Source organism: Emydura macquarii, unplaced genomic scaffold (genome assembly GCF_026122565.2).
Source record: "Emydura macquarii macquarii isolate MOO-44397 ecotype Brisbane River unplaced genomic scaffold, CSIRO-AGI_Emac_v2 contig_2128, whole genome shotgun sequence".
Lineage (NCBI taxonomy): Eukaryota > Metazoa > Chordata > Testudines > Chelidae > Emydura > Emydura macquarii.
In genome coordinates, this window is record NW_027132265.1 from 23,796 (window position 1) to 37,234 (window position 13,439).

Here is a 13,439-nt window from a genome sequence, read left to right on the forward strand (position 1 = left end):
AATTAGAACAGATTTTCATATATTCCTTCGGTGACTAATTCCTTCCTTGCTTTGTTTGCCTTTTCCCAGATGTCCTTTGCCAGGTGCAGCTGGGCCAGCCCGGTTCTGCGATGGTGAAACCCGGAGAGACCCTCACATTGACATGCACCATCTCAGGTCCCCCCAGTGACACCCTCTCCAGTACTTGCTGCTGGAGGAATTGGATCCGGCAGAAACCTGGGAAAGAGCTGGAATGGATGGGAGATGTAGCCAAGGAAGGGACCACCCACTACGCCCAGTCTCTGCAAAGCCGAGCCACCATCTCTGCAGAGCCTGCCAAGAACCAGTTCTCCCTGCAGCTCCACTCGCTGACAGCTGCAGACACGGCCACCTATTACTGCACCAGAGACACAGTGACACAGAGCGAAGCAGGGACTGTACAAAAAGGGGAAGAGGATTCTAAACCGAGCAGTGAGACGAGGTTAGCAGGGAGTGTTGGCTCCAGACCCCGTCCTCCGCCCCCCACGGGACAATGACCGGTTTCCTTCCCTCCAGCAGGGAGCAGCGAGCACACACCCACCCGCCAATACACTGGATTTGCAAAGGGACTCCAAAATAAAGCGCTCCATTGCTCTCCCCTGTATCTCTGCACCCTTTCTGTCTACACTCACAGCCCTTTGTCTGACAAAGCCCACAAGCTGCTTGTCTCCTCTCCATGCCCAGTCCCCTCCGCTTTCCTTCAAACCTATCGTCACCCTCTGGTGCCTGAAACCAGCCTTTTTTCCTTGAGTTGCTTCCCCATCCGACGTTTCCTGGAGAGACTCATTTCCATGGACAGTTTTATATTTATTTTATATGCCCAGCATAGGCCCACAGACACCAGACACTGAATCTTATCACCTGGGGTGGGTCTATCAGACTCGACAGGGCCACCTGGCATGGATGGAACACGTTAGTGGAGGTGGCGCTCCACACCCTTCCCCGTCACTGCTAAACCGATTACCTGTATCTAGAGACAATTCCAGAAATGGGTATTATCTCGTGCTGAATGCACTGACCATCGAAGTCATGGCCACTTCTTATTGTGCTGCAAATAACAGTTTTTATTACAGCTAATGTTATCCAGTAATCAAATACGGAGTTTTTGAAGGAAAGAGTTTTTGTCCATCTAGGAATAATGCACAGATTATCCAAAAGATTCAAGGTTTGGTTTGAAAGTCATACAATACAAAGAGTTCATCACCTCCAAGAACCAAGCTTCAGGGTTTTCGATTTAGGGATACAGCTGAGATCTAAGCATTCAAATATTTGGGTGAATCTCACACAAAGGCAATGCTGAGGTGGGCTAGTGGAAAGCAAGTAGAAGGATGAGTGTTGATTGTCCCCCATTGAATGACAAGCACAGGATAGGTAAATCCTTCAGCAAACATGATCCACTAAACAAAGGTCTTTCTCCATCACTTTCCATTGTGCTCTGGCTCATTCCTCCTGGAATTGCCTGTGCCCAGCCATGTGTTCTCTGTAGCTGTCCCTGGACCACCTGATGGTCACCAACAACCCCATATAACCACTACAACCTCAATGCCACCCATTTAAAACCAGGTCACCAGGATGTGAAGGAACGGCCATAGATTTCTCCACATTACAGAGAGTGGGGACTTGGTGAATTCTAAGCTTCTCTGACTAATTAAAGCTGATGAGATAGATTTCAGTCTCTCTGTACATGTTTTTAATAGTAACAGACGGATGGCAGGTGGTGGAATCTCCATCCTTAGAAGTTTTTAAGGCTCGACCTCACAAAGCCCTGGCTGGGATGATTTAACTGGAGTTGGACCTGCTTTGACCAAGGGTTTGCACTAGATACCTCCTGAGATCCCTTCCAACCCTAGTCTTCTAGCATCTAACACCAGAGCTAATTTACCAGCTGGTCACTTCTCTCCTGCTCTGCTACAGACCAGCAGCTGCACCACCTCGCTCGGTTTCCCCCCATTTAGCCCCGAACCACCGCCCTGCCCGCCCCTTTCATCTCCCATCCCCGCTGGGCGAAACCCGCATGCAAATCCGCACCAAGGGGGTCCTGTTTAAATACAAACTACAGATAGCAGGAGCCTCAGTCATCCCCCAGACTCTGCAGTGCCCAGTGCTGTCTGCTGGGGAGTCTGTTCCTTCATCCGACCACCATGGACTCGTTCTTCACCTTCCTTTTCCTCTTAGCCACCCATTCCGGTGAGTGTTTGCGGGAGGGGGACGGGGAAAATCCTGCTTCTCTTGTGCCTGACGGAGGAATGCCCCTTGACTTCAATACAGTGGGGTTAGTCCCCGGTGAGTGGTCTGAACCATGGTATAATGCCTGAAATTCCCTCCTTCTCCAGGTGTCCTGGCCCAAATCCAGCTGGTCCAGTCCGGGCTGGGAGTGGTGAAGCCTGGAGAGACCCTCACCCTGACCTGCACCGTGTCTGGTTACACCATTTCTACTGGTTACTACTGGAACTGGATCCGTCAGCCTGGAGGAAAAGGGCTGGAGTGGATGGGACGGGGATACTACAGCAGCTCCACATGGAAAACAGACTACGCCTCATCTTTCCAGAGCCGAATCACCATCTCCACTGATTCCTCCAAGAACCAGTTCTCCCTGCAGCTCCGCTCGCTGACAGCTGCAGACACCGCCACCTATTACTGCGCCAGAGACACACACACAGTGACACAGAGCAAAGCAGGGACTGTACAAAAAGGGAAGTGGAGTCTGAGCAGACGTTCAGGCCTCTGTCCTGATGTCATTTATGTAGCAGACAAAGGGAAACACACACAACGTGAAATTTGTACTGGATGGAAATGAAGGGCCGTCTTCTGCTTTACCTTTCCACTCCATCCCCACTCCTCAAATATACACCTTTGGTGCAAAACATCCATGGAAATCTTAGCACAGTAAAGTATCTACGGATATAAGTGCCGCGGACCTGCAATCACACCGAATTCATTTAAATCGGTTTAGTTAAATAGGTGCCGCTTTATGTGTGTGAACTCTCTTATTTCAGTTCCACATTCGTTCTAGCACCCGGGCTTGGGAGTGAGGAAAAATGCTGAAAGTGAGGTTCATAACCAATGCATACGAGCGTCCACACTCAGAAAGTGGAACCGGTTAATCTGAATGGGATTGGAAACACATCATCACTTCTTCAAGAGAAGACAAATCACACACAGACACACACACACACACACACACACAGCAGTGTTACAAGTCACCACTTCCAGTAGGAGGGGCAGTGATACACGCACTCACACAAAGAAAGCGAGAGAGGTGGCGGATGGTTCATTCTTCCAAAACTCTGTTCAGGAACGAGTGGATTTTTGTTCTCTCATAGAAACATGATGAAATATCGGATGAGACTCAGGGTCCATCTTAGCCAGTATCCTACCTCCACTGGCAGAAGACACATCTTCCCTTCAAGGCGGTTCTTCTACAAGAAAAGAACCTCATAATGAGGCAGCTAATAATAAAGCACTTGATACAAAGGAGATACATTTCTCCCCAGTCTGTGGTTCAGATTCTCCCCGTGTCCCTGCAGCACTTTCTGCATTAAATATGTTCACGTAAGGTTATCATTATCATCGTCATCTTTGCACAAGAGAAGCACCTCCTTATTTACACACTCCTGGTTACCTGCAATTTAGGTAAGTGTCTATGGGAGAGTGGAGAAATTGGGGAAAGATCCATGGATTCTTTCGATGGTTAATCCATACCGCACTTTGTTTTCTTTTTTCCCAGATGTCCCAACCTCCTTCCCATTCACACAGTCCTGTTCACCTAGAATATAGGAAAAGGGAAGTAGGTCAAAACTCCAAGCACCTGAAATTGTTCCCTGCATTTCTCTGCTGTTCCCTCTAGGGCAGCACGGTAGATATGAACCATCCCATGGAAAGAAGCAAACACGTGTTACCAGTGGGTGTAACAAAATCCCTCTGTCCGGACACGGGAGGCAGGTGGATGGGCTAAGAAACAGAAACCAGGATAATAATATGGACCGGTTTCCGTTGGGGGTTGGAAAGGACCGGATACATCACAGAAGGACTCTATGCACGGCTACCCCACTAATGGTACCATAATGAAGGTTGTAACAGTGATTTGGTTCGAAGCAGAAAAATAAATCCAGGCTCAGATCCCCATCTCCTCTTCAAATCTGGTGTGTCAGTTCAGGGGTTGGAGTAGAGATCATGCTGCCAATGTGAGCTTATTTCACCTACAGATTCCCGACATACACCATTGCCCTCCTGCCCCCCATAAAATGACCCATCTCCAGCTCTGTAAGTAAACATCTCTGCTCCTACTTAAAGTCACACAAACCCACGTGTTGTTATGGAAAAGACGAGCACTGGCCCAGACCCTCCATGCACTGAGCTCTTTGTCCTTGGAAATATACAGGTGAGATTTGCAAGGCTGTCTAGAGGATCTGCACCCCACATTCCCCATAATAATGGTAGCTATCTGACTGCCTTAACAATGATGCACCTCTTCATCCAACCAACAACCAGCCATCGATAACCAATAAGCAGGTATCAGTCATCAATGAGGGTTGAGTTGGGGAACCATCAGGGGTCAGTGTTTGGCACTTGGAAACACGGAAGGTACCGAATAACCGGAGCTCCCTGGGCCCAAAATTCAACTTCATCAGAGCCTCCTTTGTTCACAGGAATGAATGAATTGACACCGTCCTTGGATGAGGGGTGGTGAGAGTTTAAACTGCATTCACTCAGCATTTCTGTGTTTTCCTCTTCTGCAACGATGGAGCAAAGCATGTATTTGTCTGTCTAACACTCTCTGTCTGTCCAGGCGGGGCACAGAGAGGCAGAGGGGCCCTGTTCTTTTTATCAGCTCTCTCTGTCACCTTCCTTGGGTGTTCACACTTTATGCAAATCCCCGCCCCGGGCTCTATGTTGAAGTATCAATCCCGAGGCGCCCAGACCCACCATCCCGTCTCCCAGAGCTGAGCTGCCCCTGGCGAGGTCTCTGTCCCCTCCTAGCACACAATGAATTCTCTGCTCAGCCTGTTTCCTGTTGCAACCTCCCTGCCCTGGCCTCAGGCGCCTGAGATCTTCCCCCATCTGCACTGACAGCTCGTTTCCAACCCCCTAATATTATTAGTGGGGTTCCCTAACACGCTGGAATCTTCATTGACCCAAAGGAAGTGAGAGTCAGGGATCTGAAAGGTTTTTAGCCTCCTAATTCCCATTGAAAATCCTTTCAGAATCTGCCCATTCTCTAGGCTCTGTCGCTTTTACCGCTCCTCGCTGGACCAGACACTTCTCCTGCACAAGTCTCTCTAGACCAAATAGTCCAAGTGATTTAGGCACCTACAATTGCAGAGAGGCCCCTCATGGGATTTGAACAAGCGTCTTAGCTCAGCCTGGGTCAGATATTTGTCAGATGTTTCTAAGATGTACAGAGATCCTGCTGATTTCAGTGTGTTTTTACCACCTCGGTGCCTTTGGAAATCCCAGTAGCTGCCTGTGAGGAACTGAAATAACTCTGATAACCTGGCCTTCCGTGCCTCACTTTCCCAACTGTGTAACAGGGATAATGACACTTCCCTTGTTCACAGGAGAGTTATGAGCACAAAAGACACTAAAGATTGTCACCTTAATGACTGAAATGGATAGTAAAACTTTTCCTATCAGAGATTTTCTGCAATGGAAAATTCAGTATCCAACTAAATTGTTTTTTAAGAAAAATATCTGTTTTTAGTATTTTTAGCTGAAAATCATTTTGTTTTTTGGCCAAACCCCCATCATTTCTCGTTGCTGATCATTGAAATGTTTTAATGCTCAGGATTTTCCTTTTTCAAGAAAAGTCAAAGTTTTCTGAATGTGGGGACAACCCATTTACTACCCAGCCCAGCCCAGTTCTGCCTCTGGTCCCATCCTGCTGTTCACTCAGCCAATGAAAACCGGATTCTACTCTCGTTCACACGGGCACAAATCCAGCATGAAATCATTGGTGTCTCTGGGTCGATCTTGGACAATCATCCCTGTGACGAAGGGCAGGGCCAGACCTTTGGAATGTCGCCCTTGATTTCATGGGCAGCAGAAGCCGGCACTGACTGTATTTAAGGTTCTTTCCAAGTTATCCAGAATAAACTTCTTCCCTTTCTGCATCTCAAACCAATGAGAGAGATCATCTCCCAGACAGATCAGAAACTGGAGTTTCGCCTGATGAAAATGGCAAGGTCCCAGAGAGATCCCCACCTGGAAAAACTTTTCCCATAGGCGGGTGGGGAAGCACTGGAATGGGTTACCAATAGAGGTAGGGGAATCTCCATCCTTAGAAGTTTTTAAGGCTCGTCCTCACAAAGCCCTGACTGGGATGATTTAACTGGGGTTAGATCTGCTTTGAGCAGTGGCTGCACTAGATACCTCCTGAGATCCCTTCCAATCCTAGTCTTCTAGCATCTGACACCAGAGCTAATTTACCAGCTAGTCCGTTCTCTCCTGCTCTGCTACAGACCAGCAGCTGCACCACCTCTCTCGGTTTCACCCCATTTAGCCCCGAACCACCGCCCTGCCCGCCCCTTTCATCTCCCATCCCCGCTGGGCGAAACCCGCATGCAAATCCGCACCAAGGGGGTCCTGTTTAAATACAAACTGCTGATAGCAGGAGCCTCAGTCACTCCCCAGACACTGCAGTGCCCAGTGCTGTCTGCTGGGGAGTCTGTTCCGTCATCCGACCACCATGGACTCGTTCTTCACCTTCCTTTTCCTCTTAGCCACCCATTCCGGTGAGTCTTTGCAGGAGGGGGACAGGGAAAATCCTGCTTCTGTTGTGTCTGACGGAGGAATGCCCCTTGACTTCAATACAGTGGGGTTAGTCCCCGGTGAACGGTCTGAACCGTGGTATAATGCCTGAAATTCCCTCCTTCTCCAGGTGTCCTGGCTCAAATCCAGCTGGTCCAGTCCGGGCCGGGAGTGGTGAAGCCTGGAGAGACCCTCACCCTGACCTGCACCGTGTCTGGTTACACCATTTCTACTGGTTACGACTGGGGCTGGGTCCGGCAGCCTGCAGGAAAAGGGCTGGAGTGGATGGGGTACATATATGCAGTTAGTGGGGGTACAAGCTATGCCCCAGCTTTCCAGAGCCGAATCACCATCTCTGCAGACACCTCCAAGAACCAGTTCTCCCTGCAGCTTCGCTCCATGACAGCTGCAGACACAGCCACTTATTACTGCGCCAGAGACACAGTGACGCAGAGCAAAGCAGGGACTGTACAAAAAGGGGAAGCGGTTTCCATACCGACATTCAGCGCTGTCATTTTCTTCTCAGGGCGACACAGGCTCATAAGGAGAGAGAATCTATCGCAGTCAAGCTTTCATAAAGCTAATACAAGGTAATGAGTCGCTGATCTTGCAGAGCAGCAGTAAAAGTAATGTTGCTTCTCGTACAGAGCCAAGGTTCAGCATGGAAATCACAGGAAAACCATGTTCAGTCATTCGCAGCTGTGCCTGTCATGTTCCCCGGTCCATTCATACTCCCGCATTCACGCCTGTGCCTGGCTGGAGTAACGGGCGATGTTACTGTGCGTGGGGCTGGGATAGGGAAACGGTGATCTATGAACACGTCACACCGGGATACGAACCCCAAGGCAAGGGAAAGCCATACCCAGGGACGGCGCTCAATAGCTGTGGTAACCTCGCTGTGAGAGCACACATCGAATAGTGGTGTAAATACCTGGAAAACAGGAGTCCTGCTTTGTAGACGTGCTGGTCACGGAGTCAGTGTCGCTGACCACAGGGAATCACATTTTAAAGGCATCCCGGTGCCTCGTGGGATTTTCAAAAAACAGACAGATGACTTTTTCCCACTGAAATCAAGGGGTATTGGGCTCCTGGGTGATTTTAAAGGCACCCCATGGGCCCCTAAGCCCCGTTGGAAGTCTGCCTCACTCTCGCTTTCAAAATTAACTTTGCAAAACAGATTTGCCTCCATGTCGTTCAGGAAAAACAAATGAAAGGAATAATCCGGGTGACAGGTTTAAATGTATCCCCTTTGTTCTATCTATAAAAGAATAAATACAGCCACTCAGTTGGACTGGAAAGGAAAGAAAAGACTGGACAGGACAGGAATGAATCAACGTAATTCAGACAATGTGATCTCTAAGAACAGTAACACTTCCCATAGAGCATGTTCCATGGTTTTTTAGGGCAAAGTATAGATCTCAAAGTGCTTTACGAAGGAGGTAATTTTATAGACTGGGGAAACCGAGTCATCATGACATCATGATGCCAGGTCTCAGTGCAGCGCTATATCCACTAGACCACACTGCCTTCCATGTGACTTTTATACTCTGGTTTCTGCACAGTTAATTCAGGCTGGGCCTAGTGCAAGGATCTATGCCTGCTGTATGTTGCTGTCATGTCCCAGGGGGACGGCCCCAGACAGACAGACAACTCCCTGCCTTCTCTTATATTCTCCTGGTGTAACCCGCATGCAAATCGCTGAACCGGTGGGTGGGGGGGTTCCTGTTTAAGTATAAACCTCTGGTTCTTGCAGCTCAGACACTGAGGAGAGGGTGAATCTCTGACTGACTGCTGCCCTGATCTGACAAACCATGGAGTCCCTACTGCTTTTCGCTTTGCTGTTATCTGCCATGAGTTGTAAGTATTTTTGCGGACGGCCGGAAAGTTAAGATCATACCTGAATCTTGAGATCTGCGGAGAAAACCTGGGGTAAGAATAATAAGGCTCATAATCATTTTTCCTCTTCCCAGGCATCCACTCGCAAGTTCAGCTGGTCCAGTCTGGCCCAGGAGCGGTGAAACCTGGAGAGACCCTCGCACTGACCTGCGCTGTCTCTGGAGACTCCAGCAATATCATCTCGAGTGGCTGTTGTTACTGGAGCTGGATCCGGCAGAGTCCCGGCAAAGGGCTGGAATGGATGGGACGTATAGAGCGAGGGGGAAGCACAAGCTATGCCACCTCCCTCCAAAGCAGGATCACCATCACTGTAGATTCCTCCAAGAACCAGTTCTCCCTGCAGCTCCGCTCGCTGACAGCTGCAGACACGGCCACCTATTACTGTGCCAGACACACAGTGACACAGAGCAAAGCAGGGACTGTACAAAAAGGGGAAGTGGTCTCTGAATACACATATTTTATTTTAAGAAAGACAAAAACAAAGATGCCTCAAACACCACGTCTCTAAATACTTAGCCTAAAATGTGATCTGTCTATAAAGGGATGTGGTGCTGGAACAACGCATCATACAGAATCATAGCAGATGAGGGTTGGAAGGGATCTGAGGAGGTATCTAGTCCAACCCCCTACTCCAAGCAGAGCCAACCCCAACTAAACCATCCCAGCCAGGGCTTTCTGACACATGCCAACATTACAGCAATTGACATAACGGAAAGACAAGGACAAAGAGAGACACTGGGGAAGAAGGAGACGAGGTACATAACCCTGACTCAGGTGCAAGCTTTGCCCCCAAAAAAGTGCGGCCTTCTCTGCTACCATATCACTGCAGAGAGGATGTGGACAAATTGGAGAGAGTCCAGAGGAGGGCAACACAAATGGTCAGGGGGCTGGAGCACAAGACTTATGGGGAGAGGCTGGGGGAACTAGGCTTGTTTAGTCTGCAGAAGAGGAGAATGAGGGGGGATTTGATAACAGGCTTTAACTACCTGAAAGGGGGTTCCAGGGAGGATGGAGCTAGGCTGTTCTCAGTGGTGGCAGATGACAGAACAAGGAACAATGGTCTCAAGTTGCAGTGGGGGAGGTCTAGGTTGGACATTAGGAAAAACCTTTTCACTAGGCGGGTGGTGAAGCACTGGAATGGGTTACCTAAGGAGGTGGTGGAATCTCCATCCTTAGAGGTTTTTAAGCCCTGGCTGGGATGGTTTAGTTGGGGTTGGTCCCCCTGTGAGCAGAGGGTAGGACTAGATGATCTCCTACAGTCCGGTCCATCCTTCATTTTCTATGATTCTCTGTTTCATCTGTGCCCCAGTCACTGCTCTGCCTTCTGTGCAATCCCTCTGAGCACATGCAGTCACTGGGAATGGGAACATTTCTCAGGCAAAGTCAAATCTTGTGTCTCGCTCTTGTGCCTTTATAAGGAGACTCCAACGGAGGGATCATCCTCTAGCCAGACCTCCTGCTGCCAGGCCCGTCAATCTCCCATCCCCCGTGTGAGAAACCTGCAGGCAAATCCCTGCTCCCCCCCTGCTTAAATACACACCTCTGACTCGAGCAGCCTCAGTCTCTGCCCAGACACAGAGCTGGCCTGTCCACCTCAGGCATTTCCCTCATTCACCAGCTCCCATTAGGAAACCGGACTTTTTCTTGTCCCTCCCGGCTGCTGCGTCACGTCAGCATTGGAGGCTCCTGCAGTGCCTTGGGCAGGAGAGTTCAAAGGACGTTCGGTGACCATTTCAAGCCGTCCACATCCCGTGGGATGCTGTCAGCTATCGGTGTCTGTCTCTCCTCACCCTTAATTATGACAACCTCTATTCCCAAAGTCCTGTATTCCGTAAAATCTGGGGCGTCTCCTACCTCGACCACGTCACTAATGAAGAGGTTTGGAACAGCATCGCCCCAAGAGCTGGGTCATATGAAGATCTTCTGACTCCCGTGAAGAAGCGCAGGCTGAAGTGGTACGGCCATGGAACAAGATCATCTGGGCAATCCAAGATCATCCTCCAAGGGACAGACCAAGAGCAGAGATGGAGAAGCAGGCGGAAGAAGAGATGAACTGAAAACACAAAAGAGTGGACAGTGACGGACTTAGCGCAGACTCAGCCACTGACACCCCATCGATAGCATGGAGACAATTGTTCGTCTGTTCATCTAGAACGGTGCCCAAAGAACCATTGCGGTTATGGGAGAGAACACAATAACGATAATCCCCAAATCCGGCTTGGAGCTGGTGCACCAGGGGAGACCCCCAGACAGACTGGCAAAGTGATTATCTTGTGGCTCGACAACGCCTGGGACTGGATCTGCCACTCCCCAGAGGGTGGGTTATCGTGTCTGGGAACCCTACAATCCTACGTCTCATTCTTCCGGAGCAGGACCCAACATCTCTGGGAATGTTTCTGAAGGCGAGCTCTGTCTACAGCCGAGTGACGGGGCAGCTGCAGAAACCGCCGTGTCTCACTGCTCCGGACACAGGCACTGAGCCAGTTCAAAGGAGGAAACTGGATCTAGAAGGGAAACCAGTTCCCAAACCGCCCTTTAGCACTAGGCTGGGAGCTGAGGGTGAGGGACTCACTGACGGGAGGTGTCGTCAAGAGGAAAAGCAAGGAAAATCTCCCTTCAGCGCGCGCGCGCGCGCGCGCGCGCGCACGCGCACGCACACACACACACACACACACACACAGCGCGCAGGTCTAACACTGTTTCGTTGGTAGCAGTCATGAAAAACACACCTATGTCTAAACACACACACACACGGGAAGATTTCTCATACCTCCAGCAGGCGGCTGCAGGGGCAGACAGACACGGAGAAAGCGAGCAAGGGAGCAGAAGTAACACACTCCCACTGACACTAACAAAAACACACACACACACTACACACTGAGTGAGTTGCTTCTCCTTTAGCAGGAGGCAGCAGCAGCAAAGGACACAAACATGCACACACACAAGTGTTAACATGCACATACAGACACACAGAGATGGTCTCATTGCCCCCATTAAGAGGTAGCAAAGACAGAAACACACAACAGCTGATCAGGACTCCTTCCCTCCAGTGCAGGGGAGCAGGGACACACAAACACACAACGAGCTGGTCTTTTCTCTGCCTAGAAGCAGGCAGCACAAACACACACTGGCCTTTTCTTCTTGGACAGGACTCATTCAAGCCAACAGCGAGCAGCAATGCTACAAAAATGTGTGTGCACCCATGCGCTATGACAAACTCCTACAAGGAGGCAGGGTGCCCGCGTGGATTACAAATCAGGGTCCTGCATTCCCGACTCTGTTTCTGGGTGAGCGCGGGAAGTCACTCCACCACCCTGTGCCTCAGTTTCCCCATCTTTAAGAGAGAGATAGGGATCCTTAATTCCTTTGTAAAAGCCCTTTGACCTCTTCTGGGTGTGGGACATGCTCTTGAAGTGCAAGGTATGATTATTATTATTATTATATCTAACAGGAAACAGATGCACAAACAGACACACACGCATGGGGACAAGGCCCTGTTTTATTAAGTAAAGTGCAACACACGCTCAGACACACACACTCAGCTGCTCTGCCTCCTTCCAACAACAGGTGGCCCTGAAACACACTCATACACGCTCCACCCAGCAGATGGCCACAACACCCAAACAATCACACACACACACACAGCTATGGCAAGGCCCAGATCTCATTTCACCCAGCTAGGCAGATCAGCACACCTACACACGGCAGCTGGGAGCACAGCTGGGTGCTCATACTCAGCACTCACGCAAGTAGGAGCGGGAGCAGAGGGGCTTTAAGCCGCGTGGCAGTGCATGTGATACATTAACCGGTGTTCGGTGTCACTTACAGATTGCACATTGTCCCGCAAATAAAGGAATTCTGCCCCGGTCCCGGTGTAAGACGCTGGCCCGTGCAAGGGGGGGATTCCTGTCAAGCCCCAGCTCTCCCTGCTCTGCCCTTTCATCTCCCGTCCCCGCTGGGCCAAACCCACATGCAAATCCCTGCCCTGCTTAAACACAAACCCCGACCCTGCGTGTCCCAGCCCCTCCTCACGCACCGAGAGGAGCAGCCCCGGATTGCTACAGCTCTGAGAGATGGCCCTGCTGCTGCCTGCTCTTTTCTGCCTCCTGGTGGCTCCCTGGCGTGAGTATTTCCGGACCACGCTTTCCCCGCGTCGCGTGGGCAGAGTCTCACTGCTCTGTTTTTCTCCCTTTGCCAAGGTGCCCTCTCCCAGATCCGGCTGGTCCCGTCCGCCCTGGGCATGCTGAAACCCGGAGAGTCCCTGACCGTCACTTGCACCGTGTCCGGCGACTCCATCTCCACCCAGGCCTGGTGGAACTGGGTCCGCCAGCTTCCCGGCCAAGGCCTGCAATGGGTAGGCCGGGTCCATTTCTCTGGGAGCACAAACTACGCCCCGGCCTTCAAATCCCGAGCGACCATCTCCAAAGAGGATGACAAGAACGAGTTTTATCTGCAGCTCCGCTCCCTGACGGCTGCAGACACCGCCACCTATTACTGCTCGAGGTGGGACCCACACTGAGACAGCCCAGGACAAGAGCCCAGGAGGGAAAGTCGCCCTGAACGCAGACGGCTGCATCTGTTTCCTGTTGCAACCTCCCTGCCCTGGCCTCAGGCGCCTGAGATCTTCCCCCATCTGCACTGATAGCTCGTTTCCAGCCCCGCAATATTATTAGTGGGGTTCCCTAACACGCTGGAATCTTCATTGACCCAAAGGAAGTGAGAGTCAGGGATCTGAAAGGTTTTTAGCCACCTAATTCCCATTGAAAATCCTTTCACAA

At 50.5% G+C, this 13,439-nt stretch overlaps 2 gene segments (V, D, J or C); both read left to right on the forward strand.

The window, feature by feature from the left end:
• The first annotated feature begins 2,159 nt into the window (after positions 1–2,159).
• LOC137160073 (immunoglobulin heavy variable 4-38-2-like) lies at positions 2,160–7,309 on the forward strand. The segment is given in 4 exon segments: positions 2,160–2,205; positions 2,352–2,720; positions 6,953–7,209; positions 7,292–7,309. Coding segments are annotated over 4 exon segments (690 nt in total).
• A 1,223-nt stretch (positions 7,310–8,532) lies between these two features.
• Positions 8,533–13,164, forward strand: LOC137160074 (immunoglobulin heavy variable 4-61-like; the record flags this gene model as incomplete). The annotated part of the segment is given in 5 exon segments: positions 8,533–8,622; positions 8,736–9,058; positions 11,954–11,961; positions 12,082–12,103; positions 12,917–13,164. Coding segments are annotated over 5 exon segments (647 nt in total), but the record flags the coding sequence as incomplete, so codon positions are not given.
• Between the last annotated feature and the right edge of the window lie 275 nt (positions 13,165–13,439).